The sequence below is a fragment of the Solenopsis invicta genome, chromosome 9 (genome assembly GCF_016802725.1).
Source record: "Solenopsis invicta isolate M01_SB chromosome 9, UNIL_Sinv_3.0, whole genome shotgun sequence".
In the NCBI taxonomy this organism is placed as follows: Eukaryota; Metazoa; Arthropoda; class Insecta; order Hymenoptera; family Formicidae; genus Solenopsis; species Solenopsis invicta.
Genome location: NC_052672.1, coordinates 10,091,742 through 10,118,421, shown reverse-complemented (window position 1 = coordinate 10,118,421; position 26,680 = coordinate 10,091,742). Strand labels below are relative to the sequence as shown.

General features: G+C 30.7%; 6 protein-coding genes and 1 long non-coding RNA gene across 14 annotated transcripts in view; 3 read left to right on the top strand and 4 right to left on the bottom strand.

The window, feature by feature from the left end:
• Positions 1 to 16,120, bottom strand: part of LOC105196161 — a 38,120-nt gene extending 22,000 nt beyond the window's left edge. Inside the window, exons 1-2 of one of the 3 annotated variants that reach the window (XM_026137077.2) lie at positions 15,716 to 16,120; positions 15,193 to 15,241 (exon numbers count right to left, since the gene is read on the bottom strand). In XM_026137077.2, coding sequence (XP_025992862.1) covers positions 15,193 to 15,241; positions 15,716 to 15,790 — 124 coding nt within the window. In that variant the 5' untranslated portion in view covers positions 15,791 to 16,120. The remainder of the gene's footprint in view (positions 1 to 15,192; positions 15,242 to 15,715) is intronic. The other 2 variants (XM_039453805.1, XM_039453806.1) reach the window with 2 other exon arrangements.
• LOC105196160 lies at positions 296 to 1,975 on the top strand. Its single transcript, XM_011161934.3, has 4 exons — positions 296 to 449; positions 1,203 to 1,345; positions 1,438 to 1,563; positions 1,694 to 1,975. Exons 1-4 carry the CDS (start codon positions 401 to 403, stop codon positions 1,820 to 1,822), a joined length of 447 nt encoding a protein of 148 aa, XP_011160236.1. The 5' UTR covers positions 296 to 400; the 3' UTR covers positions 1,823 to 1,975.
• LOC105196159 (peptidoglycan-recognition protein SC2) lies at positions 1,964 to 10,076 on the bottom strand. 5 transcript variants are annotated; one of them, XR_005575596.1, is made up of 5 exons: positions 9,374 to 10,055; positions 8,108 to 8,337; positions 7,611 to 8,015; positions 6,921 to 7,275; positions 2,887 to 3,025 (listed from the first exon to the last, which is right to left on the bottom strand). XR_005575596.1 is itself a non-coding variant. In XM_011161933.3 (4 exons), exons 1-4 carry the CDS (start codon positions 4,247 to 4,249, stop codon positions 2,211 to 2,213), a joined length of 585 nt encoding a protein of 194 aa, XP_011160235.1. In that variant the 5' UTR covers positions 4,250 to 4,321; the 3' UTR covers positions 1,964 to 2,210. The 5 variants fall into 5 exon arrangements, 1 of the variants encoding a protein (XP_011160235.1); XR_005575597.1 differs by lacking the exon at positions 9,374 to 10,055 and adding an exon at positions 8,532 to 9,348; XM_011161933.3 differs by lacking the exons at positions 6,921 to 7,275; positions 7,611 to 8,015; positions 8,108 to 8,337; positions 9,374 to 10,055 and adding exons at positions 1,964 to 2,395; positions 2,480 to 2,642; positions 4,174 to 4,321 and having other exon boundaries at positions 2,865 to 3,025.
• LOC120358718 lies at positions 10,453 to 15,185 on the bottom strand. The gene is made up of 3 exons (XR_005575600.1): positions 13,954 to 15,185; positions 13,631 to 13,876; positions 10,453 to 11,245 (listed from the first exon to the last, which is right to left on the bottom strand). It is a non-coding gene; the product is annotated as an uncharacterized LOC120358718 (long non-coding RNA).
• Positions 16,121 to 16,488: 368 nt separating the features above from the next.
• Positions 16,489 to 26,680, top strand: part of LOC120358716 — a 255,925-nt gene continuing 245,733 nt past the window's right edge. Inside the window, exons 1-2 of the mRNA XM_039453809.1 lie at positions 16,489 to 17,134; positions 17,585 to 17,633. The gene's annotated coding sequence lies outside the window, so the exon portion shown is untranslated. The remainder of the gene's footprint in view (positions 17,135 to 17,584; positions 17,634 to 26,680) is intronic.
• Positions 20,943 to 22,814, top strand: LOC105193780 (histidine protein methyltransferase 1 homolog). Of its 2 annotated transcripts, none has more exons than XM_011158360.3 (6): positions 20,943 to 21,124; positions 21,292 to 21,528; positions 21,815 to 21,975; positions 22,042 to 22,277; positions 22,353 to 22,468; positions 22,587 to 22,814. In XM_011158360.3, exons 1-6 carry the CDS (start codon positions 21,079 to 21,081, stop codon positions 22,655 to 22,657), a joined length of 867 nt encoding a protein of 288 aa, XP_011156662.1. In that variant the 5' UTR covers positions 20,943 to 21,078; the 3' UTR covers positions 22,658 to 22,814. The 2 variants fall into 2 exon arrangements, with proteins under 2 accessions (XP_011156662.1, XP_011156661.1); XM_011158359.3 differs by having other exon boundaries at positions 20,944 to 21,124; positions 21,289 to 21,528.
• On the bottom strand, positions 22,485 to 26,618 carry LOC105193781 (pyridoxine/pyridoxamine 5'-phosphate oxidase). Its single transcript, XM_026137091.2, has 6 exons — positions 26,477 to 26,618; positions 24,361 to 24,517; positions 24,000 to 24,099; positions 23,864 to 23,917; positions 23,349 to 23,548; positions 22,485 to 22,982 (listed from the first exon to the last, which is right to left on the bottom strand). The coding sequence occupies exons 1-6, from the start codon at positions 26,514 to 26,516 to the stop codon at positions 22,817 to 22,819; spliced, it is 717 nt and encodes a 238-aa protein (XP_025992876.1). The 5' UTR covers positions 26,517 to 26,618; the 3' UTR covers positions 22,485 to 22,816.

Here is a 26,680-nt window from a genome sequence, read left to right as displayed (position 1 = left end):
TAAGTAATTTTATCTACTTCTATAATGTGACACAAATAATCAATAATATTGCCAAGTAATCAGTTCTGTTCAGAATAATCGTTCCTATTGAGAACAGATGCACATAATTATGTGTTGCGTAAAAAAGTGTTTCGTATTACTAGCCATTGTGTGTGACATGATTCATTATGTGATGGACAGTTTGCATAGGAAAACAATATATATGATGAGTGCTGTAATTTCGATTCCTTTTATTTATTAGAATGCATTCAAAAGTGATTGAGTAAATTGTCAAGCGTTAGCAAATTCCGATCGTCATTCTATATAGGTAGGTCAGCTTAAATGAGGACGATTGGTCATTCGACGATCAGAACGATCATTGCCGTGGGATCGTTACGAATTGTGTTATTCAGATACGAAAATGTTCACGATTTTCGCATTTTTCCTCTTTTCTACGGTTCTCGCTAATGGTAAGTGATTTACTCTTACACGAATAAAATGGTTTTGCTAAAATGTCTAAAAGTTTAGCTAGATACAGATCTGAAAATAATTATATTGAAATATCAAAATAATTATGTAGGACGCCGAAGTTGTCAGAATATCAAAACTTTTTGAAGTATTACTCATCATGATTGAACGTCCTAAAGTGAGTGTATATAGCCTAATATCCAATATGGCCTACTTGCTATTTTTAAGTAGTTACATGATGAATTGAACAAATAACGTTAGTATATCGCACAGCTTGTCAATGTGACTTGTTTGCAATAGTTGACTGCTCATTTTGTGTATTCTATTGTTGACAGTGGAAATCAAGAGTAGAATTTTTTTATTACATTTTTCATGATCTAATATTTCGTGGGAAAGTTTTTTGTTTTTTATAACTATCATGTGACAGTTATTAATCTCCGCAGTTTACATTATTGTAATTTTATATTTATACTTTACAACGCTATATTTAATTTATATTTCCATGTCCTGCTTATAACCAAGGAAAGGAAATTATGTAATTATTTTGGTAGTCCAACAAAATTATTTTTTTTCAGATCTGTATCTAAATTTTTAAATACATTAGCACATAAAAGTGTTCTTTTTATTTTTGTAATAATTTAGCATACCACTAAAAAATCGTATTTTTAATGATTAAATAACTAGATATAATTATTTTTCAAGTTTGTTTAATTTCGCTTGAATACTTAATATTTATCGTTAGTAATTAACTTTAGATGGGAGCTTAAACAAGACGGACTTGAAATGCGTGGGACATGCTTTCTATAACGTGTCCCTTTCCGCATATTATCCTGTATTTGGGACGGATGATAAACGTAATCACCTAGACGACCAAGGAAAAATGTTGAATACTCTCCAGGTTCGTAACCGTGACAAATGCAATGTGGCATCCGATAAAAACGACAGACGCAAATTATTTTCTCTGACATTTTTTGTGTGTTTTTTTCCAAGGATTACCTTGATGGTCGTGCTCGTTACGTCACTGTCGCTGGAAATTTGAGATCTGGCATTCCATATGGAACGAAAATATGCATAGAAAAGTTGAATGAGCAATTCAGAAGGCAACTTCACTTGCAGGTATGTTTTTGTGTAATCACATTACGTTTGCTATTATATTTTCAAGATCTTAGGCTCAATAATAAAATGTAACATTTTTCTACAACATATTAAGAGTATGAAATGTATAAAATAATTTATTTCATCTTAGATAAGAGACCAGATTGATTACGAAAACAATGACGCCACACTCGATTTCTCGAGATTAGAGATTTGTGTTAGGTCCGAGGAGGATACTTATGACACCTATTTTAATGGTCTTGTCACTGTCTATGTGTAATAACCATATAAAAATTATGTACTTAATTCTTATCAACTTCACACACACACTAATGCTTAATCGCCAATAATAATGTTAAATTCCTATTTTATATGTGCTAGTATATAAAAAATAAAATAAAATTATATTTATATGCACATATGCATAAACAAAAACTGTTTGATTTATTTTTCCCAATAAACTTACGTATTAATTAGTTCACTGATACGGCCTACATTAGTAAATATAAAATTAGCAATAATGCGAATTTTGAGTTTACGGAGTTAAAGATGCTGCAAGGCTCATAAATGTTTGTATAATCGTTAATCGATTACAAAATCTCGATCGTTCTGATCGTGACAAAAACACTGTTAAAAAAAATTTTTACGTTATATTAAATGCATTTCGTTTATACATTTTCTGTCCATTTAGGCCACGATTTCATCATTGTATAAAGACTATCTCCGGGGCAATTGGTTGCCCAGGTTTGTCGGTGTCCTAAAAGCTTATAATCACTCTTTATTTCGTTGTTTTCTACACCATGAGTAATCAAATTAGTCACTGCTCGTACCGCCGCTGCATTTGGTGTTCGGTCTAATAAAAAAAAGTATTTTAAAGAAACATGTTATGTACAAACAATACTAATAACAAATCCATATTATCTCCGATATTCCTTACTTGTGTAATTTCCAATGATGCAAATTCCAATACTCTTACTATTGTAAGGTTTAGAATGAGCGCCTTTCTTGCCCCATCCGCGACCCTCGTAAATATTTCCGTCTTCGCCGACTAGGAAATTATAGCCAATATCATCCCATCCTTTAGTATTCATGTGATAAGTCTTGAAATAAAATTTGATAATCACTACACATATAAGTATCATTAAATTTATTATTTATTAAAAGGCAAGATAATAATCAAAATAAAAATGATCTTAAAAAATACATTAGGATATATTATTCTAATCTATTGCTTCATCAAATCATAAATAGTTGTATGAACTATAACTTACAATCTATAGTTACAAGATTTGATGTTCAAAAAGTTTTATGATATTAATTACCTGGAACTGTCTTGCTTTTAACTGACATATAGCTTGAACTTCACAACCGGAGGTATCCGAATGATGAATGATTACGAAAGGTGCTGGTTTTAACGTGAGAGGAGAAGCTTCTGTTTTTGGTGCTCTAGCGCCCCATTGCGCTCTAGAAATGATATTCAAGTCTAAAAAAAACAATTAAAATTAGAAATAAATTATTGTATGTGCTTTATGTAAAAATAACAACAAATTAAAATTAAATTAATCAAATAAATTTTAATTATAATATTTATTTAATTAAACTTAAAAAAGCTACTACCAATAGATCTTTAAATGTAAAATATTACGTATTTCACACAATTGCTTTTTTCCAGATGGCAAACACAGAAGTTTACGAGCACATGCTTTTTATATGTCTTTTTTATTTATATTTTATTTCACGTGAACAGAATATTTTATATTGCTTAGCGGGAAACAGTTTTTATATACTGTTGAATATATACTTGGATATTAAAAATTGGATGTTATTACAGAACAATTATGTGCATTTCTCTAATTTTTCCTTGCAACAAAAATATACAAATATACATAAAAAAATATTCTTAAGCATAGCAAAGACAACATTTCTGCAAATGTCAAAATTCCTTTCATTGATTATCGTATTTTAGCTTGAGAGAAAAATTATTCAAAATGCAAATATTTGTAATGACCAATAAATATGTTATTGCATTAACATAACGGCTGTTACCTTGAAAATCTTGAAATAATTTTTCACAATAATTTATCATGTCGATAAATATATTTTATGCACATAGATTTAATTACAACACTTATCACGGAACATTAATTAAGCAATCGCTAATTAGTGCTTTTTTATAAATTGTAGTATAATGAGTTTTAATTGATCAAGAAAACGTAATGTTGAAACGTCTAATGTAGAAATAGAAAACTTATTTATTAATAGCGCTTAATTTTACAATAACTTTATACGTTCGCAAAATTACAATTATTTTATACCTTCTCTACTAAATCTCGTAGAGTAAAAAATTACTCGAAAAATTACATAGACTCCATTTGTTCTTTTAGTGGGACATTTCATTCTACAAGATTTAGAGAGTGTATCTATATATAACATAGAATATTGTAAAAATACTATAAATACCATAAAATAATTTATGTCAATCTATCTTTGAAAAATTAAGAAAAATTATACTATCCAAAATATTCTTCTAAAATAATTTTTTACAGTTATCGTAATTGTGAGAAATATGCACAAAGACACCAGACAAAGTTCATGATTTAACTCGTAATATAAATATATTTAATGAATTACTGGCAGTAGTCTCCTGGACGACGAGTGACACGTAGGTCGTCACGAAGATTAATGTTGTCGTCGTTGCAATGTACATTTTGACTTGTAAAACGATACTGATGTCGCATGCGACTTGATATGCATTATATGAACACTCTTAATTTAAGATTGCTCTCGGGCCACGATCTCTGACCATATGGCCTATAAGTGATATATTCTTTATGTGTCCATATACACACATACTGACGTAATTCCGGACTTCTTTGTGAGTTTCTAGATAAGCTATTGACTTATGGATAAGGAGGAAGAGGGAACAAACTAACAGAAATTTTAGTACCGATAATAGTTCAAATTATTTGATTGAAATGTTGATTTGTATACGTATATTTATATTTTTTATGATAAAATTGGTATAATTCAGAAGTTTATCATTAAAATAACTTATTAAATAATTAAATAATTCAAGATAAATTTTTATCAACACTCAATCTTGAAATAGTTGATAATGGTAAATTTAATTATTTGACACAAATTGTGTAGGTCTAATGTTTACATTTAAATTTATTATAAATAAGAAGGATTTTATAATACATATTTATTTTATTATTTTACATAAATACTAATATATACAGAGACATCTATTATTAGCTGATGAAAGATGCAAAATAACGCGATGATCACATATATTTTAAGTAAATGGAAAATGATAAAAACAAGATATATTCATTAATCATTCGTATAACTTAAAAGGAACAGGCTCTTTTAAGGAACATTAATAAGCTTTCACATGCTGATTTATCCATTATATGCTGCAATATTGACAAACACGTACCAATGTTTCGATTTGATTGCGCTGATCGAAACTTTGATTAACACAAGCAGAAATGCTAAATCTCAACTTGAGTTCTTATCTGATCTCCCTGAACTTTGCTCGAAAAACAGCATATGGTATTATGGTAATGAAGTTGCGATTGTGTTACATTATGCGATTCCGATTATCTTACCGATTTCATCTGTCTGGTAAAACAACGATACTTTTATGGAAATCCCCGGAAGATTCATACATAATTTTCGTGATTGATTAACAAATTGTTGTCTTTTTTTCAGTTTATTATCCTGAGGTATGAAAATAGCTCGTCGCTGTCTGCAGTGCGAGATTAAGGAATGCAGTAAGCAGATCAGCGTTTATCAGACGAATGTAATTTTTTCAGTTTTTAAAAAATAATTTTGTCGACTTAGAAATAATTTTCTAAAAACCATAATGTATGTGCGATTCTCTCATTTGAATTGCCAGTATATTTTCTAATTCAATCGTACATTCAAGGTCCGTGAAATTTGTCGTTGTAATTTGCACTATGTATGTACATACATTATAAAACAGAATATCTAAGAAAATATTATCGAAGTAATTCATGCGAAATTATGCCAAAGACAATCGTGTGCAGCACCGTGATATTCCGATTACCATTGTCTCTAATTAAATCCAAAGACCGTGACCTTAGAGCACGTATATCGTTGTAACGAGCATAACCATGTAAAAAGTACGACTGGCACGCGAACCAAGACGGGAGTGACATTGATCTCGTTTGTCGAACTTGCGTGAGAGATATCTACATCATATGCTTTATAATTTGTTTGCTTTTTTTTACGATCTGTCCAAAACGTTATGCACATAAGCTGCATGTATATAAAGTTGTGTACTTGGTATTTTAACTAATGACAATTTTCTTGATAGCGTCTTAATTGTTATTACGTATAAGTAGGGTTGGGTAAGTTAATATATTCTTTTAACTAAAGTTATAAAATTAATTTAGTTACGTTAAGTTATAAAAACAAAAAATTAATTAATTAAAATTACGTTAGATTAGAGGTAATAAGATTAAGTTAAATTAAAGGTTAATTTTAAAACGCATTATTAGTATATTATATTAGAAATTCGTAAGTACGTTTTCAAAGTTAGATTACTCAAAACAATTATAATGTAGATTATCAAACAAGTTTAATATTTTATTTGTAAATTAAGTTTATATGAAATAACAAAGAAATACTGTTTTTTTTATATACAGGAACGTACTTTTTTATAATTTTTTTTACATAGATAAATTTTTAACTTAGGAGAAATTTAATAAATTAAGTTTATGTGTAATAACTAGTTAAAGTTATTTTTGAAAAATTAAAATCAAGCTAAATTAAAAGTTATGAACTTTTCAGTTTTATAATTAAACTTTTAACTTGCCAACTAGTTACTACCCAACCCTGTGTATAACTTTACGCGGGGAGTTACTTCTAGTATATGAGTCACTTTGTGAACACGAGAACAATAATGTCTATCCATTTGAAGTTAGCTACATTCTGGATTTTTTACACATCCTATATGGAAATCGAAACGCTGCTAAATTCAAGTGAATAGGCATAATTGTCCCCGGGTGTACGTCGGGGGAATCACCGTCGCTAAATGAGGAAAGTCGTTTTTCTTGTATTTAAATGACCGTTCATGGTAGCGAAAATGTTTCGTAATAATAGCAGAGGTAGTAGCGGTTATATGTGGTATCTAGCGTACCAAAAAAAACTATTATATATATACAATACAAAACTAAACTCCGCTTATTAAATAACGTATAAGCGGAATTTTTGTTACTAACACAATGACGATCAGACTCGTTTTATAAAAAAAGAAAAGAAAAAGAATTGTAGATCAACGTAGATCAATGTAAAATATAACTGTAAGTATCCTTTTTAATAAAAAATAAAAATTTTGCTGTACTTACAGTTCTTTGTTACGTCAAATGTCTGTTCTATACTTAGAATTCACTAGAATTGTGGTTTACGTGACAACGAGCTAGAAATATTATCATGATCGAATGTTCGATTGGCTAGTCCCCTCTGCGATGCCCTGTACACTTGGCATCATCGTGGTCGTGGTCGAACGATTGTGAGGTATTGGATCCGCGGTCCAACCGGGTAGGGTAACCACATACTTATAAAATCTCTCGCCAGGGCATTCCGTGATCCGTGTTTGTCGATGACCGATCACATTGTAGCTGTTCTTTATCTTGCCAAGTGAAACCCCGCAAGCTATCAGCTCGTTCAACGTCTTCAGGGCAGCCGCGTTGGGAAGAAAGTCTGCGAAATCACACATTTACGTGCGTCACACAATGTCTTCTGACGCAGGAGACTTTCTCCAAAGCGATATCTCAAAAAAACATGTCTCGCACATGTTTACGCAAATAACGAACTTTTTCCAGTAAATTCATTTTGAGATAGCATTCTTGAAATTTTAAGTAATGATTTATTCTTGTTGTATGCAATTTAATCTTTTAATTGTAATACAGAAAAAGCAGAAACTAGGATTTTCCCAACAAGGTAAACGTGACAATTATTATTAATCTTTTCTCAAATGGAACTTGATCCGTAGATATCCAGTAATATATGAATTATATTTGCAATGTCTTAATTACCGCTAAAGTCTCCCATGAAGCAAATGCCAATACTCTGGGTGTTGTATCCAGGTGCATGCGCACCCGTGTAGTCCCAGCCGCGACCCTCATAGACGTTGCCGTCCTCGCCAATGAGGAAATTATAGCCAATGTCCCACCAGCCATTTTCGTCCATATGTAAGTTCTGATAGGATCTAACTATCGAAGAGCACGTCTCCTGATCCCGACAGTATTTACGTATGCCGCCGTGATGGATCACCACGTACGGTGTTGGTGTAATCGGCATTATCTCGAAATTGAGGCGCTTCCTGGCTTTCCATTCCTTTCGGCTGACAATTCTCGGGCACTCTGTTATCAAAAATCCATCTGTTCTCATTCGTAATAAATTACTCTTGAATTAAATTAACTCTTTGAAAGTTGGATGGCCTAAAAAGCGACAAAAAAAATTAACTAGCGTGCGTAATTGCTATTTAATATTTCATGAATTCTTAATAATAATAATAATGATAAAGAATTACGGCTTTCCTCCATCGTCGTGCAGGACAGGCAACACAGAACTTAACAGGTATAAATTGGAGCCAGCTAACGAGTTAGCAAACACGTTTTCAACAATTAGTTGCGCAATTGCAAATATACTTCTATCGCGCAGAAATTATTTCGTCCTTGAGATACGGTGATAGATTGCCCGAGTCGTAAAATAATTTTGGCTCAGAAGGAGACGAGAGTCTCGTAGATGTGGCAGAAAACTCTGGAAAAATACTGACTAATTATCGCGTGTCACGCGGAGCGCAGAATTGTTCCTTGCACTATACTGTGTCGCACGTTTTATCACGACTCTTTTATACTTTCTTTTGATACACATATCACAAATGAATCATCGATATGATACATGATTTGATTAACAATAAGCAAATTAATGGAGAATGTAAATTTATAACGCACTTTAAAAAGAAGACCGTTTTCTCTCATTGGGGCACTATAAAAAGTTTTCGAACTTCGGAGTCGATGCTGTATCACATAAGCGTACACTTTTTAACTGATTCGTTTTATATTTTATTTTATTTCGAGCGTCTTAACATTATCATGTGTACACTATGCCACTGACGATTACGACTTCGTCGCAAGTGTAGATACTTTTAGCAAAAGTTGCGTAGTTGTGAGTTGCGCATTTATTATACTTATATCTAAATGTTGACTTTATTATGACGATTAAACATTTTAGTTTGCATACAGATGATTCACGATAGTTTAAGTATACGCCAATAAGACTTCAAAAAAATCACAGATCGTGTATAATATAATAATAAAAGTTAAATAAAAATTAATTTGGCACTGATATGAATTTGTAAATACTTTTTTTTTTATTATACATTTGCATACGTAAGAAGTAATGCAGAAAATTTAAATGCAGAATGCTCATTATCGGATAGATTGAAAGAAGTATGAAACACCTGTTTCAAGAGATATCGATTTACGTGTACAAGAACGATCGAAAAAGAATCTAGACCAATGAAGATCAATCTTGATATTAAAAGAACCGTAACAGCCAAAAATAATAATATTACGAAAAGCTACTCTGCTGTAGATAATATTTATTATGAATAGCAAAAGAGAAATTACTGTTTTATCATATACTATAAATGTTTTTATAAATATCTACTACGCGATTTTCTATAATATATATTACTAGCGATGTCACACGGTTTTCTTGAGCGAAGAATTAATTATGTGAACGCGATATATTTTTTGTACCGAAATCTTTGATTCTCAAATGGCTTGCTTACCAGTTGCATTGGTGCAATTTATGTTATCAATGGGAACGGCGAGCACCGAATGCTCGAGGAGGCTGAGAAGTGCGAAAGTGCACAGCGCGTACAAACGAATGAAGCAGGAGGACGACCTCATGGTGGTTGACACCGTTACAGCGCGTATCAAAAGTGAAACTGGATAACTGTCGTGATGCCGCGTCCGCTTTTAAACGAAAAACCGAATGGTCGCCGGGAAGTCCCTCGGAGGAGTAACTCATTGAGAATCTGGCTATCCCTTAACCCCGTCCTCTCTTCGTCGTGTCTGTCACAATGATTACACATCGACGAAATAACGGTGACTTCGAGGAGAAGCGACATTTGTTCGAGTACCTCGTTAAATGTTCGAAAATTCGCTCAATATCTACATCAATTACGATTGGAGGCAAAAGGACGCGCAATTGCGCGGTTTGCATGATAAGAAATCGAATGTGATAGGTTGAAATTGACAAGATTGACAAAGTGCTTGAGTTACGATGGTGTGAGACGAGAAATGCTGAGAAAATAATCACACATAAAAGAGGAATGAGAGACTGAGAAAGCAATATAAAATAAATAACCATACTATTATCGTTCGTGAGTTAACGCCTTAGGAACTTGAAGGAAGAAAATAACTCAGAAAGTTCATAAAATGAATAATCAAAAAATATGTAAAGTACAAATACAAATAACTCGTTGTCTAGGAAAAAATTCATCTTTTTGTTTAATTTAAGTGCGACGACGTTTATAATATAATTTCTTAAGTGCTGGTTAAATGCATTAATGTCAAGTTTACGATTACTCGAAGAAAAGAAATTACGGAAAAGTTTCGACATAATTGATCTTGTTTTTAGAATTTTAATTATATATCTTTTCTTATTAATACAATTTATTATTTTTTTCCTTACACAAGTTAGCAATTACGTTGCGACAAACTTGATTCGCATCGTCTTATCAAACTGCATCGTAAATTTCCGATAAGTCTTCTAATCTAGAAGTTACGTAAAATAATCAATATTGCGACGGTTATACAGAACACATAAAAAATTCTACTTACAATTAGTGAATCAACTTTTCAATTATTTTTTTTTCATTTTGATTACTTCGATCAGCGATTAAGAGTTTTCGACAAGCAATGTGTGAAATTTATACATTTCTACTTGCAAATAAAATATAAAAACTTTCTATTTTTATGTGCTAATGTGGATATCTGATCCATATTATCTAATAGATAATAACATATTTGTCTTCTAATAAGAATGTATTGAAAGATTCAATTCATATAAACAAAAGTACGCCATTTCAAGTTGATTCTATCAAATCTGATGTATGATTTACCATTCAAATACATTTGCTGCCAGTCGACAAGTATTTTGTCTACTGTATTTTCGATGAAACAACTGTCATAACAAATGCAAAAAATATTGTTATCTATTCTAATTACTTTCGCATTATTGTAGAGCGACAATTTCATACACAATATATAGATAATATTCTTTATAATTTAACAGAATTAAAATTAACGCTGCAATAATGTAAAAATTAAAATAGGCAAATATGTTATTTTGCATTTGTCATGACAGCTGTTTCATCGAAATTATAGTACATAAAAACGTGTTGACTGTGGCGTGTAAATTTTTCTTCTGTTTCTGCTTGAAATAATAATCATCAACGTATAATGCGGGGATACATCATCATCCATGTTTGTGAATACGTGATTTTGAGATAACGCTTCATAAAAGGCGTCGAATGACTTTTGTTACTCGTCATAGTGCACTATCATAACTGTCGACTAATTGTTTTCTGCGATCATTTGTCATTGGTATAATTCTTGCGACACAGGTTTCTGTAAAGAACGAAAGATTCTGCTTCCTGTATCGATAAATAAGAATATATTAAAACTTGTCAACCACATTCTCGTTAAATTTAACACAATTTACAAAATTCACATTGAGATCATTCATGAATGCACCAAACAATACTCATAATTGTACCGGAAATAAAGATGATGCAGCGCGATTGCTAAAGAAAAAAAGTAAAAAAAAAACGGTAAAGTTACTATTACTGTTTTAGATAATTGTGAACAAGTCACTAGCCATTGACATAGTTGCAAACAATGACGGTAAAATATTCTTATCAGAACAGTAAAAAACGAATGATTTCAAAAACTTAGGAAACAATTGTCACTGGTTCATTCATGAAATATAATTATACAAAAGCACCGTGATTAATTGTGACAATTACTTAAATAGTAAAATAGAAAACAGGAGAAAGTTACCAAATGCATATCGCCTTATTAAATAAACGTTAGAAATTGTAGTTTAATCCAAAATATCCATTTCAGATATACATTACTACAAGTCTTTAATCTTTCATCAATAACAAATAAATTTCTTATAAACCTTTCTGCAACATGCTGCAGAAAGTACGATTTAGGCTTGACGAATTGCCAAAATCGTATCTGTAAATTTTCTAAATCATATCGCCTTTGAAATCAAATTTATGAAACAAAATAATTAAAAATCTAAGGAATGACAAACTAGTACTTATTTTATTAATAACATTATAGTCAAAAATTATTTTAAATCAGACAAGGTGTTTCTTATACATTTTTAGGTGTTGAAAATTAAATGCCATAAATCAAATTTCACCAGAATATCAGGTTTCCAAAATAATTAAGATTTAATATGTAAAAAATGCCTTTTTTGCAATGTTTGAGATTTTTTTTATAAAAAAGATTAATGTTATCTAGAAATTCTTATCAGATATTCTGAATGTATTCTTCATTTCTTATAAATTGCATTTGTTTTATTTCAATATCTTATTTTTTAGCCATGCTATGTAAAATTAAAGCTGAGAACTTCTGAGGTAGCGTTGCAGGCCCAATCGGTGGTTCAATCGTTAAGCGGTAGAATGAAGAGAATAATTTTATTATTTGTTCTCCTTTAAATTATACAAATTTTGTTTAAAACATTTTCTTTGAAAATGCATTATTTTGAAAAATTTAAAGTGGACAATTAAAACAAAACACCCTATATACATACATTTAGTGTCATCTATTAGAATAAATTACACTGTGTCAATAACCTTAAACTACGAATAATGACTTTGTCATCATAAGCGAAAAGTAAAACTATATATTTGAATCCTTTATATCCTTCATATCATGGCTAAAAAGTCAGATACCGAAATAAACTCTCATCCATTATTTTGGTTTTGCTATTATTAATTATCAATCTTACATTAATAATATTTATTGTGATCAAATTTGTAGTGAAACAATTTAGGACACTTGACAGATTTTATAAAAATGTCGATTTCATGTTTATAATAAATGTAAATATGTATACACATGTATAAATGTAAAATATCATGTCTTCTTTTATGAAAATTAAAATAAAAATTATAAAATTGCATTATTATATATATCAGCTACATAAATTAATAAAAAATTAACAAACCTATACGCATTCAGTAACTCTTACCTATTAATGTAACATAAGATGAGTCGTGCGTCATGCAAAATAGATTATAATTAAAATATCAAAGTAAAAATCATACATACTTCTTTGTAATTTAAAAGTGAAAAACAGTAAAAATCATAAATACTTTTTTGTAATTTAAAAGTAAATTAAAGTAAGTGATCCTATAATAAAAGTAAGCTTATAATAATTTTAAAATAAATAAACAATTAAAAAAATTCTTTACTCTTGTTTTTGAAAATTTCTTATTCTTGTTTCTTATGAAATTACGAATGATAAAAATACTGAGAAATGTCAATGTTATTGTTGCAATATCGATTAGATTAATAATAAAGAAACAATGCTGATGTGATCAATGGCTGTTTATTCGGAAAATTATCGGATTATCGCACGATAAGCATTAAGCGTTACTAAAGAATTTTATTACGTACTATACTGTTGTAGGAAAACAAGGAAACGCAACTCTCTCTTTCCCGTTAAATAAATTAACGTAATACATTGACCGTATTATTTTACACATTTGTAAAATAATACGGTCAATGTATTGCGTTAATTCATCCTCATACATTCATTATTGTAACAAAATAGATTTTTTTCTGATTAACAATAGACAAATAAATCAGCAATTATTGTATCTTCATAATTTTAACTAGAATTGTGATATAAAATTTTGCTCAATACATCTACACATGTAATTTCAGGTCCAATTTGTTTGAGTATTGCATTATACGGTTGTGCACTACTTAAGATAATTCTCAGTAAATAATATACTTACAATTAGTCTTTTAAACTTCAACGTATTACATAATATTTTTCTTGGAGTTGTAGATTCTAGAAACTGCACAACTATATTCCAGGTGTCGTGATTCTCCACGTGTTTGAGTTCAAGAAATAACTCAGCAGTTTTCTGGCTTACCATCGTAACTAAAGATAAATTAATTCCAACATACATATATATATTCCCAGGGTTAAATATCTCAAACCTTAATCTGTTAAGGTCTATCCATTTAAGGCAACGGATCTGAAATGTATAACATTTATATTATGATAAATTATCATGATAATTTATATTTATATATAATATAGATAATAACTCACCATAATAACTTGTTAGAATGATTTATCGTAGACACACGTACATGTGTATAAAACATTTGCTACATATTTAAAATAATTGTTTTAAATTCGTGATCTCAATAAAAAAATGTATTTATTACTCGTCAATATTAATGCCCAGCAGCTGGAAGTTAGTTATATTTATGTTGCTACAATGATTTTGTAACAAATATAAAATTCAAATTAAAGCTAGGCAGCAAGAAATAATTACTGAGCACATATATAAAGTTTTCTCGAAAATAATCATATAATTTTATAAATTTTCAAAAAAAGTTGTATATTTTAAACTTTATATATGCTAAGTTTCTATTCCATAAAAAGGAAAAAAAATATTTCTTTGATTTTTATTTTCTAAATTATCTAGATAAATGATCTAATGAAATAGAAGAAACATACTTCAGGACATAAAGTATGTTTAATATAGAGTTGCCAAAACTAGCCCATCCCTTCCCTAACAGCACACGTCATTCAGGGGATGCCCCAGGGACATCCTTTGAGCATCCCATGGGCGTCTACAAAAGACCTGTGCTTCTTAGAATATCCTAAAAAGCCTTGTATTTCTTGGAAACTATACATTGCACTATATTAATACTAATAAAAACATGATTTACTTAAATAATTAAAGAAATAAAAACCCATACAAATAATAAATTTTTATTTCTTTAATTACTTAAGCAAATTATATATAGCTTTTCTCTGTGTGAAATTTGCTAAAAACAAAAATAAATTTTGATTTTCTTGTGCAAATTAGTTGAAACAATAGTGAGCCTATTACTGATAATATTAGATCATTTTTTATGTTAGTAACTTTCTAAAATTCTTTTGCTAATATTTTTCTCTTTCATATTTTCTTTGTAATGTGAGTTGAAACATAAAATTGCTATACAGTGTAAAGCAAATCACCTCTCTGTAAAAATAGATTATAAATACAAAATCTTCAATTATAAACATAAGTTAAAAAAAAAATAAATTGAAAAAATAAAGAAATAAAAAGAGTAAAATTCTGCTTAAGCATAATAAATAAATACACAAAAATCAATGTATGTAATTTATTCAAGATTAAATATAAAATCCTAATTTACTTTAGTCTATCCATTTAAGACAATAGATTTACGATATGTAATATATGTAATGATTTATCATAGATTATAATCGCCTTTTTATATTTTAAGTATGTCACAAATCTATTACCTTAATTATTAAAGTTTGCTCATCACTCACCAACCAATGTGCAGCAGTGGAGTTTTTCTGTAACGTTGCTACGATGATTCTGTAACAAACAAATGTAAAATATAAATCGAAGTAACGATAGAAAAGGCAAGTAGTATTTTAAATAATAATTACTGCGTGCAGTTGTGTTCATTAATTAAAGTTTAATAATTATTATGTACACCCAGTGTCATCAATTCTTACAGCTCTTCATGAATGTAACTGCTGGAGCTTATTACGGATATTGGAGGTCGTTACGTTAATTATAAACTGAATAAGTAGAAAAATGGTAACTTCTCAGTTTGGAAAATTTTCTTAAAGATAGAATTGATGACTCTGGGTATGTGTTTATTAAGTAAATGTACATTCAATTATTAAAATAATTTAATTCTAACGTAATGCCTGAGAACACTTTCTATTAAATACAAGTTCGTAGTCACATTAAATTTTTTCTAATTTTTATTTTTTAATATTTAATATTTAATTTTTTAATACACTTCCGCGCGTAGGATACGCATAAATAAAATATATTTACCGCATGTTGCTCCACCGATGCCTGATGCCTCTCTCCTAGACCTCCTCCTCCTCTCAGATTGTCCTGAGTTGTCATCGTTGTAGGTACAATATTTTCACAACACAACACTTGCAAATACGAGGGTAATAATGATCGCGCGATACTTGTGTAACGGCCGCCACACCAAGATCATCGTTCCGATTTATTTACGATTACCATGAGACATTTTATTTTCCAAAATAAAAGATTTTATTGTTAGAAGATCGCGTGATATGCAACGCGCGAGAACACGTAATAATATTGTCGAGAACAATTTTAGTTAGCATTTTCACATTTTATTCGTCGATTCGTCTGTCACTCCGAACTCTCAGTCACATCAAAGTACATCGTGCAACAGATTTACCGAATAATGTTAAATACAATATAGATATCGTGAATAAATCTCGATTTCGAAAAGTAACATAACCTACATAGTATCAATCACCGATATTCATTCGGCACGCGTACAGATTTAACAAATGTTACGGGAACTCGGAGTGCGGTACGATGTAAGCGGATCTTTCTAACAATAGCTGAGACGCATGCTATTATATAAGTCTACGGGACGGATCGTTAACCGCACACGATCGCACATTTCACAAGCTTCCACGGCATTCTACAGCTACTGCGCCATAGCGCCGCTGTACCGCTGGCTGGCCGATCGCCGCTCGGCTGCCCCGCCACTGCTCGGGTACCATCGCCGTTCGGCCGTCTCCGCCGCCGCTCGGCCATCGTCGTCGCTCGCTCGCTCGCTGCCGCTGCGTCACCTGCGTCACGGTCCTTTCCTCTTGCTCCGGCTGGCTGACCTTGTTTGCTGTTGCCAATGCTCGTTGTTTGTTTTTGCCATATTTATTGTTGCTCCATCGGGTGTTCGATATTACGACGTATCGTTTACGTGCTTCTCAATTGCTTCGTGTTCGAATACGCAATTGGACAGAGTGCCGAATGTGACTGCGGACTTGGTTGAGTGCCGTGAGATGCTCATTTTCATTCGTGATGCGCGGCAGCTTATATATGGCGGCGTCGCTTTGAAAGTTTTCGCGTACGTGTATTCGCGTTCGAATTGAATGCCTCGTTTACGTAGATCGCGAATCGTAAATGTCGAATGGCTCGTTAATCGTCGTGCGGGAATCTAACGTTACGGGAGCGAGTCGGTTCTTTCTCTACGCGTGCATTTATTCGAAAAGCTTTTTGCGTAGTTCAGGCATTCCGCGACGTGTGTGTATGTACGTGCGTATGTGTGTCGGTTACTCCATTTTACTTGCTCCGCCATTTTGTGCGCGTTTTACGTTCTTCGCGTTCGTGAGTGATATCGAAAATGCCGATCGTTTAATGAAACGTTTTCGAGAAAAGCAGTGGAACGTGAGTTTAGCAGAAGACAGCATTCGTCGGGACAACTCGGTAAATATATTATTTTATTAATTGAGACATATATCTTTGCGTGTTTCGTAATTTCGCAATTTAAATGTAAAAATAAAAATACTTTTGAAGATTTATAAAATATTAATATTTATGGGTAAAAGGAATTTTAAATAATACCAGGAATTATACTAAAAATTACGATTATGGAATTATCATGTGAAATTTGACGTTTATCTCATTAGACATGTTTATTTTATTGTAGTAATTTTCTTAATATGTTCTAAATTTAAAAAATAATTAAAATACTGTTTAATTAACCCTCATCGTGTAACATGTTTTTTGCCACCTGTTGAATATATTTTATTTCTTTCAAAAATTATGAGAATATATCTATATTATATAAAAATATTTTCAACCAATTTCATACATTTTTAAATTAATATAGTAGCTTAATAAACAGTATATTCTAAGTATTTATTATATTTTCAGAATCAACTGGAAAGGCACTGTAGCAGCAGCAGCAGCAATAACAATAATCGTTGAGTAAATTAATTTGTTCAAGTATTATTAACTGAAATACGAAGATATTTCTTCAAAAAGCGAAACTGTCCATTTAAAATAAATATCTGTTTCCAGTTTGGGGTATAATAGAATCTTATAAAAGTCTGCTAATTTTAAGAAAGACATAATCTTATATCTTTATCAATTTTATCAGAATTATCTTGAAAAATGTCAGCAGTTTTACTTACAAGATTTTTGTTACTTTTTGCGATTCCTAATATTTTTTAAACGTCTCAGGAATACTTTGCATCTTTCTGAATATTACTCAAATTAATTGTAATTTAATAAATTCAAAGTTTCTCTTTTTATATAAATATAATAAAATAAAAACTGCTTTGAAACAAAAGGCTGATTAAATAATGATTCATAGTAATTTCATCGCCTTTTTTTGTTATTTTCAACATTTTAAATAGTTTTCAAAGCGATGACAATTACTTTTTAATTTGCGACATTGCAAATTGATTGGATAAGTTTTCGTTTTTTAGTAGTTACATTTATTTTCTGCAAATATAAAAATTTCTTTGACATTGACAATTTCTCACTGGGTTTGAATTAACTTATGTTTATTTGATTTATTCAATTTATAAATTTATTTAATTTATAATAGTTTTTGCTCATATCTTAGATTTGCAAGCAATCTCTCGTTTTTTAGTAGTTACATTTATTTTCTGCAAATATAAAAATTTCTTTGACATTGACAATTTCTCACTGGGTTTGAATTAACTTATGTTTATTTGATTTATTCAATTTATAAATTTATTTAATTTATAATAGTTTTTGCAGCGAAAATTACTATATTATATTGTAGTTGGAAATAAATGAACTTTTAAATGAGTAAGTGGATCTGAATGAATTTTTGCACAAATATTTATTAGAATTTCATTAGTTTGCGTAAAAACTTTTTGCTTTAATTGGTAACACTACTGCCTCATAAAATTTGCAAATTAGCAAAACGCGATTTTATATAAGAATTAAAGAAAACAAAAAATTAAATAACTTTTAAACCAATAAGGTTCGATTTTTCATTATCTGGTCAACTTGTGATTAGATTTTGATGTTTTAACCAACTGGTTTCATCTATGATGTTATAAATATAGCTTATTGGCTAAAACTTTGAGTTAAATTTTATCATATGTTAATTAGATAATACGTAACCAGGTGAGTGAATTGTGTTCAAATTTTACATATGTACTTAAACATAATATTCTATGAAATTTTTATATTTTTGGTAATGTTTTGAGATATAACTCATATATTCTCAAATAAAAAAAAACATCTGATAAATTAATTGTTTATCTTTGCTTATGTAACTTTATTTTTGTATAATACGAAAGAGAATCATAAAGTCGTGGATATTACCTATGAGATTTATGGGTATTAGCCACATAGTCCATATTTTATAAATATAGTGGCGTTTAAAATTAAAGTCTTATTGTTAGCTAACAATAAGTCGCGATCGTAGCCGTCATGTTTGTTTCTGCTTCTAGATAGTGCACGCAGAAAAATATCTCGTGCTAGGAAAACCTATTATTCAATTTTTTTACGTCTTATATATTAGCGGAACAAAGTAATTAATTAAAACTAATTTTTTTATTTGTTTCTTATTTGTTACCAAAGAAAAAAATTTGTTGTTTTGTTAGTTTTTTTTAAATAATGTTCTGTTAAAGGAAGATTAAGTTAACTTATTTAAACATTATTTTAAAACAAAACTAACAAAGTAACTTTATGAAGAAGCTAGCAGACGGACTTAGACGCCGTGCGACATAATCAACGCAGTGGTTCTTAACAAAATTTTTGCTTAAAGATCTGTTGCTATAAAAAATTGTTCTAAGCAAATAATTAAAAAAAAAAAACGTTATATACTACTTGAGAATAATTGTACAAAGTGATATTTCAGGTTTAACAAAAAGAACATATTAAAAACAGTACATATGATGTTATGAGATTAACAAGTTGTATTTGGAAATATATTTCACGGAAATTTGTTTACAACATTTGTTCTAAGTAGGATCATTTTTTAAAACTTTGCATCTGTGAAATTTAAAAAATTACTCTTCGTGGAAAAAAGTTATGAAAAAATTAATTTTGAAAATAGACGAAAGATTTCTCTTTTTGAAAGTTTATTATTTTTTTCTAAGAGAAATCACTTTTTCAAACTTTACATGTAACTTCTTAATACTACCCAGAAGATGTGTGCAAAGTTTTAAGAAATGATCCTTCTTAGAAAAAGAAAGAAGTTATAAACAAATTAATTTCGAAGAAAAAGACTTTTCGTCTATTTTCGAAATTAATCTTTTCATAATTTTTTTTCCAAAAGGGGTTATTTTTTTCAACTTTTCAGGTAACTTCCTAATATTATTCAGGCGATGTATGCAAAGTTTTAAGAAATAATCCGTCTTAGAAAAAAATTATAAACAAATTTCCGGGAAATGTATTTCCGAATACAGTTTGTTAATCATCTCATAATAACATGTATTCTGTTTTTAGCATGTTTTTTTTTTGTTAAACCTGAAATGTCATTTTGTACGATTATTCTCAAATAATATATGTTTTTTCTGAAATTATCTGCTTAGAATAATTTTTTAGCGCAACAGACTGAGCGAAAACCTTGTTGAGAACTGTTTCGTCGATTATGTCGCGTGGCGGTTGTCTAAGTCCGTCTGCTAGTTTTAGTATCAACTTTTTTTTGTGTGGTAACTTTATAACAAATAAGCAACATATAAAAAAATTAGTTTTTATTATTTCTTCTCACTTTATTCTGCTGCTAACTTGTAAGACGTAATTTTTCTAGTTTTATTAGACACAGATTTATATATATAACACTTAATATATTATGCGTAAGAAAATTAATCAGATTTCTTTAAGCCGGAGCATAGACTCTTGCATAGCTGCATAACCACATGCATATGGAAATTGGTTCATTAATACATGCATCAGTAAATGGACTAATCACTTTCTTTCTGCGCACGGTTATGCAGCTATGCTTGGGCCTTTCCTTTTTAGCATCAAAATGAAGGACTCTGGCTAATTCTCTTATGCGTTATGTATTATGTGTTATGCAAGAGTCTGTGCTCCCTCCTTTATTATGAGCAGAGAATCCTTCTCTCTAACTATGAGATCGTGTACGTAGCACAAAACAAAATCACAAAATCGTGGATATAGTACGGGAGAAATCCAAAAAATCGTGGACGTTATCTACAGGATCCGTGGCTACGTAGTTCTAAAAGTGCACGTTCTGTGCACATATAGGCGCTAGCGAACGGACTCAGTTTTCGCTCTGGTGTATACATATTTCAAATTACACTTTAACGTTACCATCAAGGGTATATGATCTCTTTGTTTACCACACGCGTAGCTTTCTATTTTTACAATTCAAACCAGAGAGTCCTCGAACTTTGAGTCTGATTCAAACTTAGCAAAAAATGTTTAAATTTAGATTTGCGGAAGATACAGCTGATACTCTTGAAGGTATGACTAATCATATTTTTGTGATAAGTTTAGAGACACGTGCCTGTTCGTAATTTGAGGTTAGACCAATATAAAATTATTTCCCGCGAACATTCAATTCGCATTTTTTTAGTTTTCATAAAATCAATATATAACCGCGAATGAATATATTAAAATAATTTTAGAAGACAGCGAGCAGAAGGACAGATTAAAATGGATTCCCGCCTTCAAACTTGAAATAACATCCGAACAAATTGAAGCGAAATATGAGGCTGATTATTATACAGAGACCGAAGTATTTCCTGATTGTAATTTAAAATTGATCCGCTCTGATAAAATAACTCAGGATTTAACTGATCAAAATTGTAAGATAATAGTTGAGGCTGAGTCGAAACATTCCGATCTCATTCCAGCAAAATACGAAGGTGATTTTTGGATAAAATTTGTTTAATGTTTCTTTAGGAATCGCTGATAACTTAAATTTTATTCGAATTCTCGAAATTTCATTAATTCACGCGTAAAAATTAAATTATGAATTGCATATTAAATAATTGAATAATTATAAAATAATAAATGATACGTAACTCTATTAAATATTAATTATATCAATAATTAGATTGCATAATTATATAAATAATTAATTTAATTATATTAATAATTAATATAATAAATAATAACTGTTATATATTAAAATTTAATTGTACAATTAAGGCGGCTTAAAAATTTGGGAATGTACATTTGATTTGGGCAAGTACATACTGGAGAAAGAAATCGAATTGAAAGATAAACTTATCATGGATTTAGGATGCGGCGCTGGATTAATTGGTCTTTTGTCTCTTCGCAAAAATGCCATAGTCCATTTCCAAGATTATGTTCGTATAATTCGTATGATTGTCGCATTGAAAAGTGAGCCGCGATTAACAAAATAATTTTTGTAGAACGCAGAAGTGCTAAAATTCGCGACCATTCCGAACGTGACGTCAAATTTTGACGATCGTACGATTATAACGACGAGATGCGAATTTTATGCCGGGGATTGGGCTTCTCTCGCGACGTTACTCGATGAAAGTAAAAAATATGATTACATCTTCACGAGCGAAACAATCTATAATCCGGACAATCATAAAAAATTGTACGAAATTTTCAAGACAAAGCTAAAAGCCGATGGCGCTGTGTGAGTACATTAGATCGCTCTGATATCTTATTTATATATCAAAACTTCAATTTAGAAATGAGTGATTTCTGTTAGATTTGTCGCTGGAAAAACCTACTATTTTGGCGTGGGTGGTGGAATGAGACAATTTGAGAATATCGTCTTGAAGGACGGGTACTTCGACGTTGAGTCGGTGTGGAGAAGTCAAGATGGTCATTAATGATTTAATTTTAAAGTTTTTAAAGCTTTTATTAAAACTTCTAATATATTTTAACTTTTAAATATATTTCCTTATCACCGGCTTAACAATAATAACTATACACATTTTAGGAGTTAACAGAGAAATTCTGAAACTCACGAGGAAAATCGATGTTCGAGAACGTCACAAATCTGATGTATAACATTATTGTCTTCGTAATACTATGAGGTATCGACTTGGAATGTTGCAGCAATCACCTGCAGAAGAGTGACCGCTTCTGCGGTGTGATTCTCTTCTTATACACAAAAATTGTTAATTCTCTTGCTCTTCTTTGCGTCAATAAAATATTTGTAATTTTTTTTTATGGCGAGAGTCTCTCGTATACCCATCCAGCCTCTCCTTTGTGTATGAGAATATTGTCTATTTTTTCATTCGTTTTTGGACGTCTGAAACGAATTCTATCGTGCAGACGATCGCTCTGACCTTGCCAGAATTCCACGGAATGTGGTATAACGAGATAACCGCCCCTGAAATAGTGTATTGTATATATAATCTTTATAAATAAACGATGATTTCAATTTGGAAATTATACACGTGGTAGAGCTATTAATCCACGGCCTGTCGGAGATAATAAATATATTATAGCTTTGCGAAACGAAGCGACAGTGTGCTATTTGTCAAACTAAATGGCAGTATGCCCATCGCACAAGAGTGTTAGTCTTCTTTGCTTTTATACATGGATGTTTCTTGTGTACGAAACTTTATATTCAAAATTATTATTTGAGAAAAACTTTAACGTCAGCGCTTTACGCGCGCGCATTTAATTTCACAATTCACTGATAATTAGTTTTTTTATTTACTGTTGATTATTTTATTATTATAATGTTACCTACCAACAGGCGGGTCTCTCAACCTGATTTTCTGGGAATTTCGCCAACAGCTCCCTTTCTTTCACAATTAGAGTCTGTCTGCTAGCTATTACACTGCTTTGCTTGCTGGCCATAGACCCAATCTGATTCGCATACGGTCGACTTTGGAAATAACGATCCGAGTCTTCCGCCGATGTTTTCTTCGCGATGCCTTCGATACGTATCTAAAATAATCGTAGAAGTTAATAAAATGATTATGACGGAAGAATTGATTAACACTTGAGTCACCGGCGCTGTGGTTTCGATGATAATTTCAATAAAAAAGAAAATGTTTTTGTATTGAGATGTTATTTGTATTCTCACACATTTTCAAACTATTCTGTATTATAGCAGTTAATACAAAAACATTGAAAAAATAAAGTTACCAACGGAACCAAAATGACATCGGTGATTCTAATGTTAAAGCGCTATTGTAAGAAATAATTCTATTGCAGAAAGTTTAGAATATAGATAAAATCAAATGTAAAGAAACGGCGTACACTTCGTCTAAGAGATTCCCAGTAAAAAGTCAGGGCTACGTGTGGATTTTCTGCCTGTAAATAAAATCAAATGGTACAGAATTTCTTCGTCTGTTTGGTATCATATGAATATAAATTAAACACGATATAAACTCACTAGTTCGTGGGCTTTCCTGCTATCGTAATTCGTGTAAAACTTGAAACCTTCCGTGCCGAAGCCTTTCAGCAACACTGCGCGCACGGACGGTACGCCGTCTCTGAAATCATTTTCGCATGAAACATGAGTGTATTAGCAATTAGTTGCGCGATTTTCTTGCACCCTATTAGCATACGAGTTAAATTCTTATTTTTTTTTTTAGCGACAAGTACTTCCATTAAATAGTGAATTATAGAACAATGCCAGTTCCGAACGTTTTGTCTTTCTACATAATTATAATACACATAACAATACGTGTTTACAACTGATTTTATTACGAAACCATGTATTTAAAAATTGAAAAGTCAAAAGGAAATTTTACCTCGTTGCTGTTGCGAGAAACATCGCGTTGGGCTCCATAATTTGCGGAGCATTGCAGGCCTCCTCGAACCATGCTTTGAATTGCCCGATAGGCTCTTTGCTAGTTAGGCGGTCCTCCGTGAAGGTTTCGTTTTTATCTTTATATTTTATTCGCATATCTGTAAGGAAAGTGATATGAAAATTAGAGATTGTAAAGCAATATATTTTCAGAGCAAGAGAAAATATTTTTTAATTTCTGATTTTATTTTCAAATAACTTTTTGATTGTATATTATTTTTTATTAGCTATTGTATTAGTCATTGACGTATGTTAATTATTAATTAGAGCATTCCAATAAATAATGATATAATGAAAAAAAAGTAATTTTACCGAGGGGGAATTCACAACCCAAAATTTTGTACACCAATGCCGATTTTTGGCATTGCTGTAAAACACTGCCGACATTTTTGTACACTGCTTATTGTTAGTCAATGCCTACAATGCCGTCAATCCTATATTAAAATTAAGGCAATTATGAACACTACCGCGTGCCCATTATCATACGCCAATGCCTGCACAAGAATTCTAAAGCTTTCCCGAAGTATTCAAAAATTTTTGTGCTCAACCCCATGATCGAAAAACCGACTCTGAAGTGAGCTCACCACTCCCCAACCACTGACGACAATGCCGTCAATATTATAAGTCACTGTTTACTTTTTTCGGCAGTCCACTGCCGAAATTTTGTACACCAATGCCGGCTGTGAATTTCCCCTCGAATTTTACATACAAAAAATTTGTATAGCAAGAGTAGGGCTAATAAGCTTCAAATATTTAGATATTGATAAATAGATATTTATATCAATGTATGTGAACAATTTTATTTTTCTTTATAACAAAAAGAAAACATTAAAATAAGATATATGTATGTGTTTAACAGAGATCGATAAAATAACTGATACGATTTATTTAAAATATAAAATAAGAAATATGTATTTTAAATAACAATTTCAAATACATTTCAAATAGTTTTTTATGATTTTGTTTATTTAAATTTGAACATTAAGTATTTTCACATATTTAGCTATAACTGTACAATAGTATGTATGAATATCTCTTTAATAGAATTTTTTATTAGCTTTAATTAAAACATGCATCTCAAAATTAGCATCTTTTATGCTCCTTCAATTCGGTTTCATGATAAAGTTGCTACAAGAAAATAATCTTTCCGGTGCAGACAACGGTAAAGACGTGTTAAACTTGATAAACATCCGTCTTATAATTGGTCCAAACATTGCACAGTTACATTTTCATCTTGAACGTGTTGTATACGCGTTCTAGTTGCGTAGCATTTATATTCAATTCGTTAGAATCCTCCTATTGTCTTCACCTTCCAAGGAAAAAATCTTTCTGACACAAAGTCATCCTGAGCAATAGCAGATAAATCGACCTTATCGTTATGTTTTTCCGATTCTAAGAAAAATAGATCCAGTACGTAATTTGTTTTCTCTTTTGGTATTCGAAGTGACATCGTAATTCAAAATAGAGGTGAAAAATAGCTGTTAATTTAGCATTTTTAGCTTTGGGTTTTGTAAAAATTTATAAAATCATTAAATCATTTGTTTTTACTATACAGATTTTTGTTTTCTGATTTCAGTAAACCAAATCCAATCGAAATTAACCAGAAAAAAACTTATTTAAAATACTTATTTAAATTTAAATAATTTTTTTTTTTTATTTAAAGTAGAATATGAGAAATAGATCATAAGAAATATTTTATATTTATAATATTTTATATTTTATAATAAGAATTATTTAAAATAATAAATACTAAATAACTATTTTATAAATTTTTTTTATTTCAAATAATGTTATTTTAAATACGATTAATCTCTGATACTTAGAGGATGGTCTAAAACTAAATAAAAAATTTACACAATATTTTTTTATGCACGAAATTTCACTTTCGAAAAAATCGATTTCAAAAATTCGTTATTGAATATAATTACACAATTGTGTAAACATGATTGGAATTATTTAACCGCCAACAATTACGTATTGTTTGTTACACAAGACAGAGGCAAGATGATTGCATAATATTATACAAAACTGATAGTTCTGCACAATGACTATTGATTTACCTCCTATGTCAACGGTGTAATTCTCATTCCGAAGTGACATGGCGTTGCACGATCGTGCGCCCGACTATACGGACCAACTGACCGACTTACGGCACGAACGGAGAGCGACTGGGACAAAACGCGCATGCCTCCAAAGGTACTGAGTCAATACGGATAAAAAGGAGCGGGAACGTTATCTTGACGTCGTGAGCTGTGTTGTCTGAT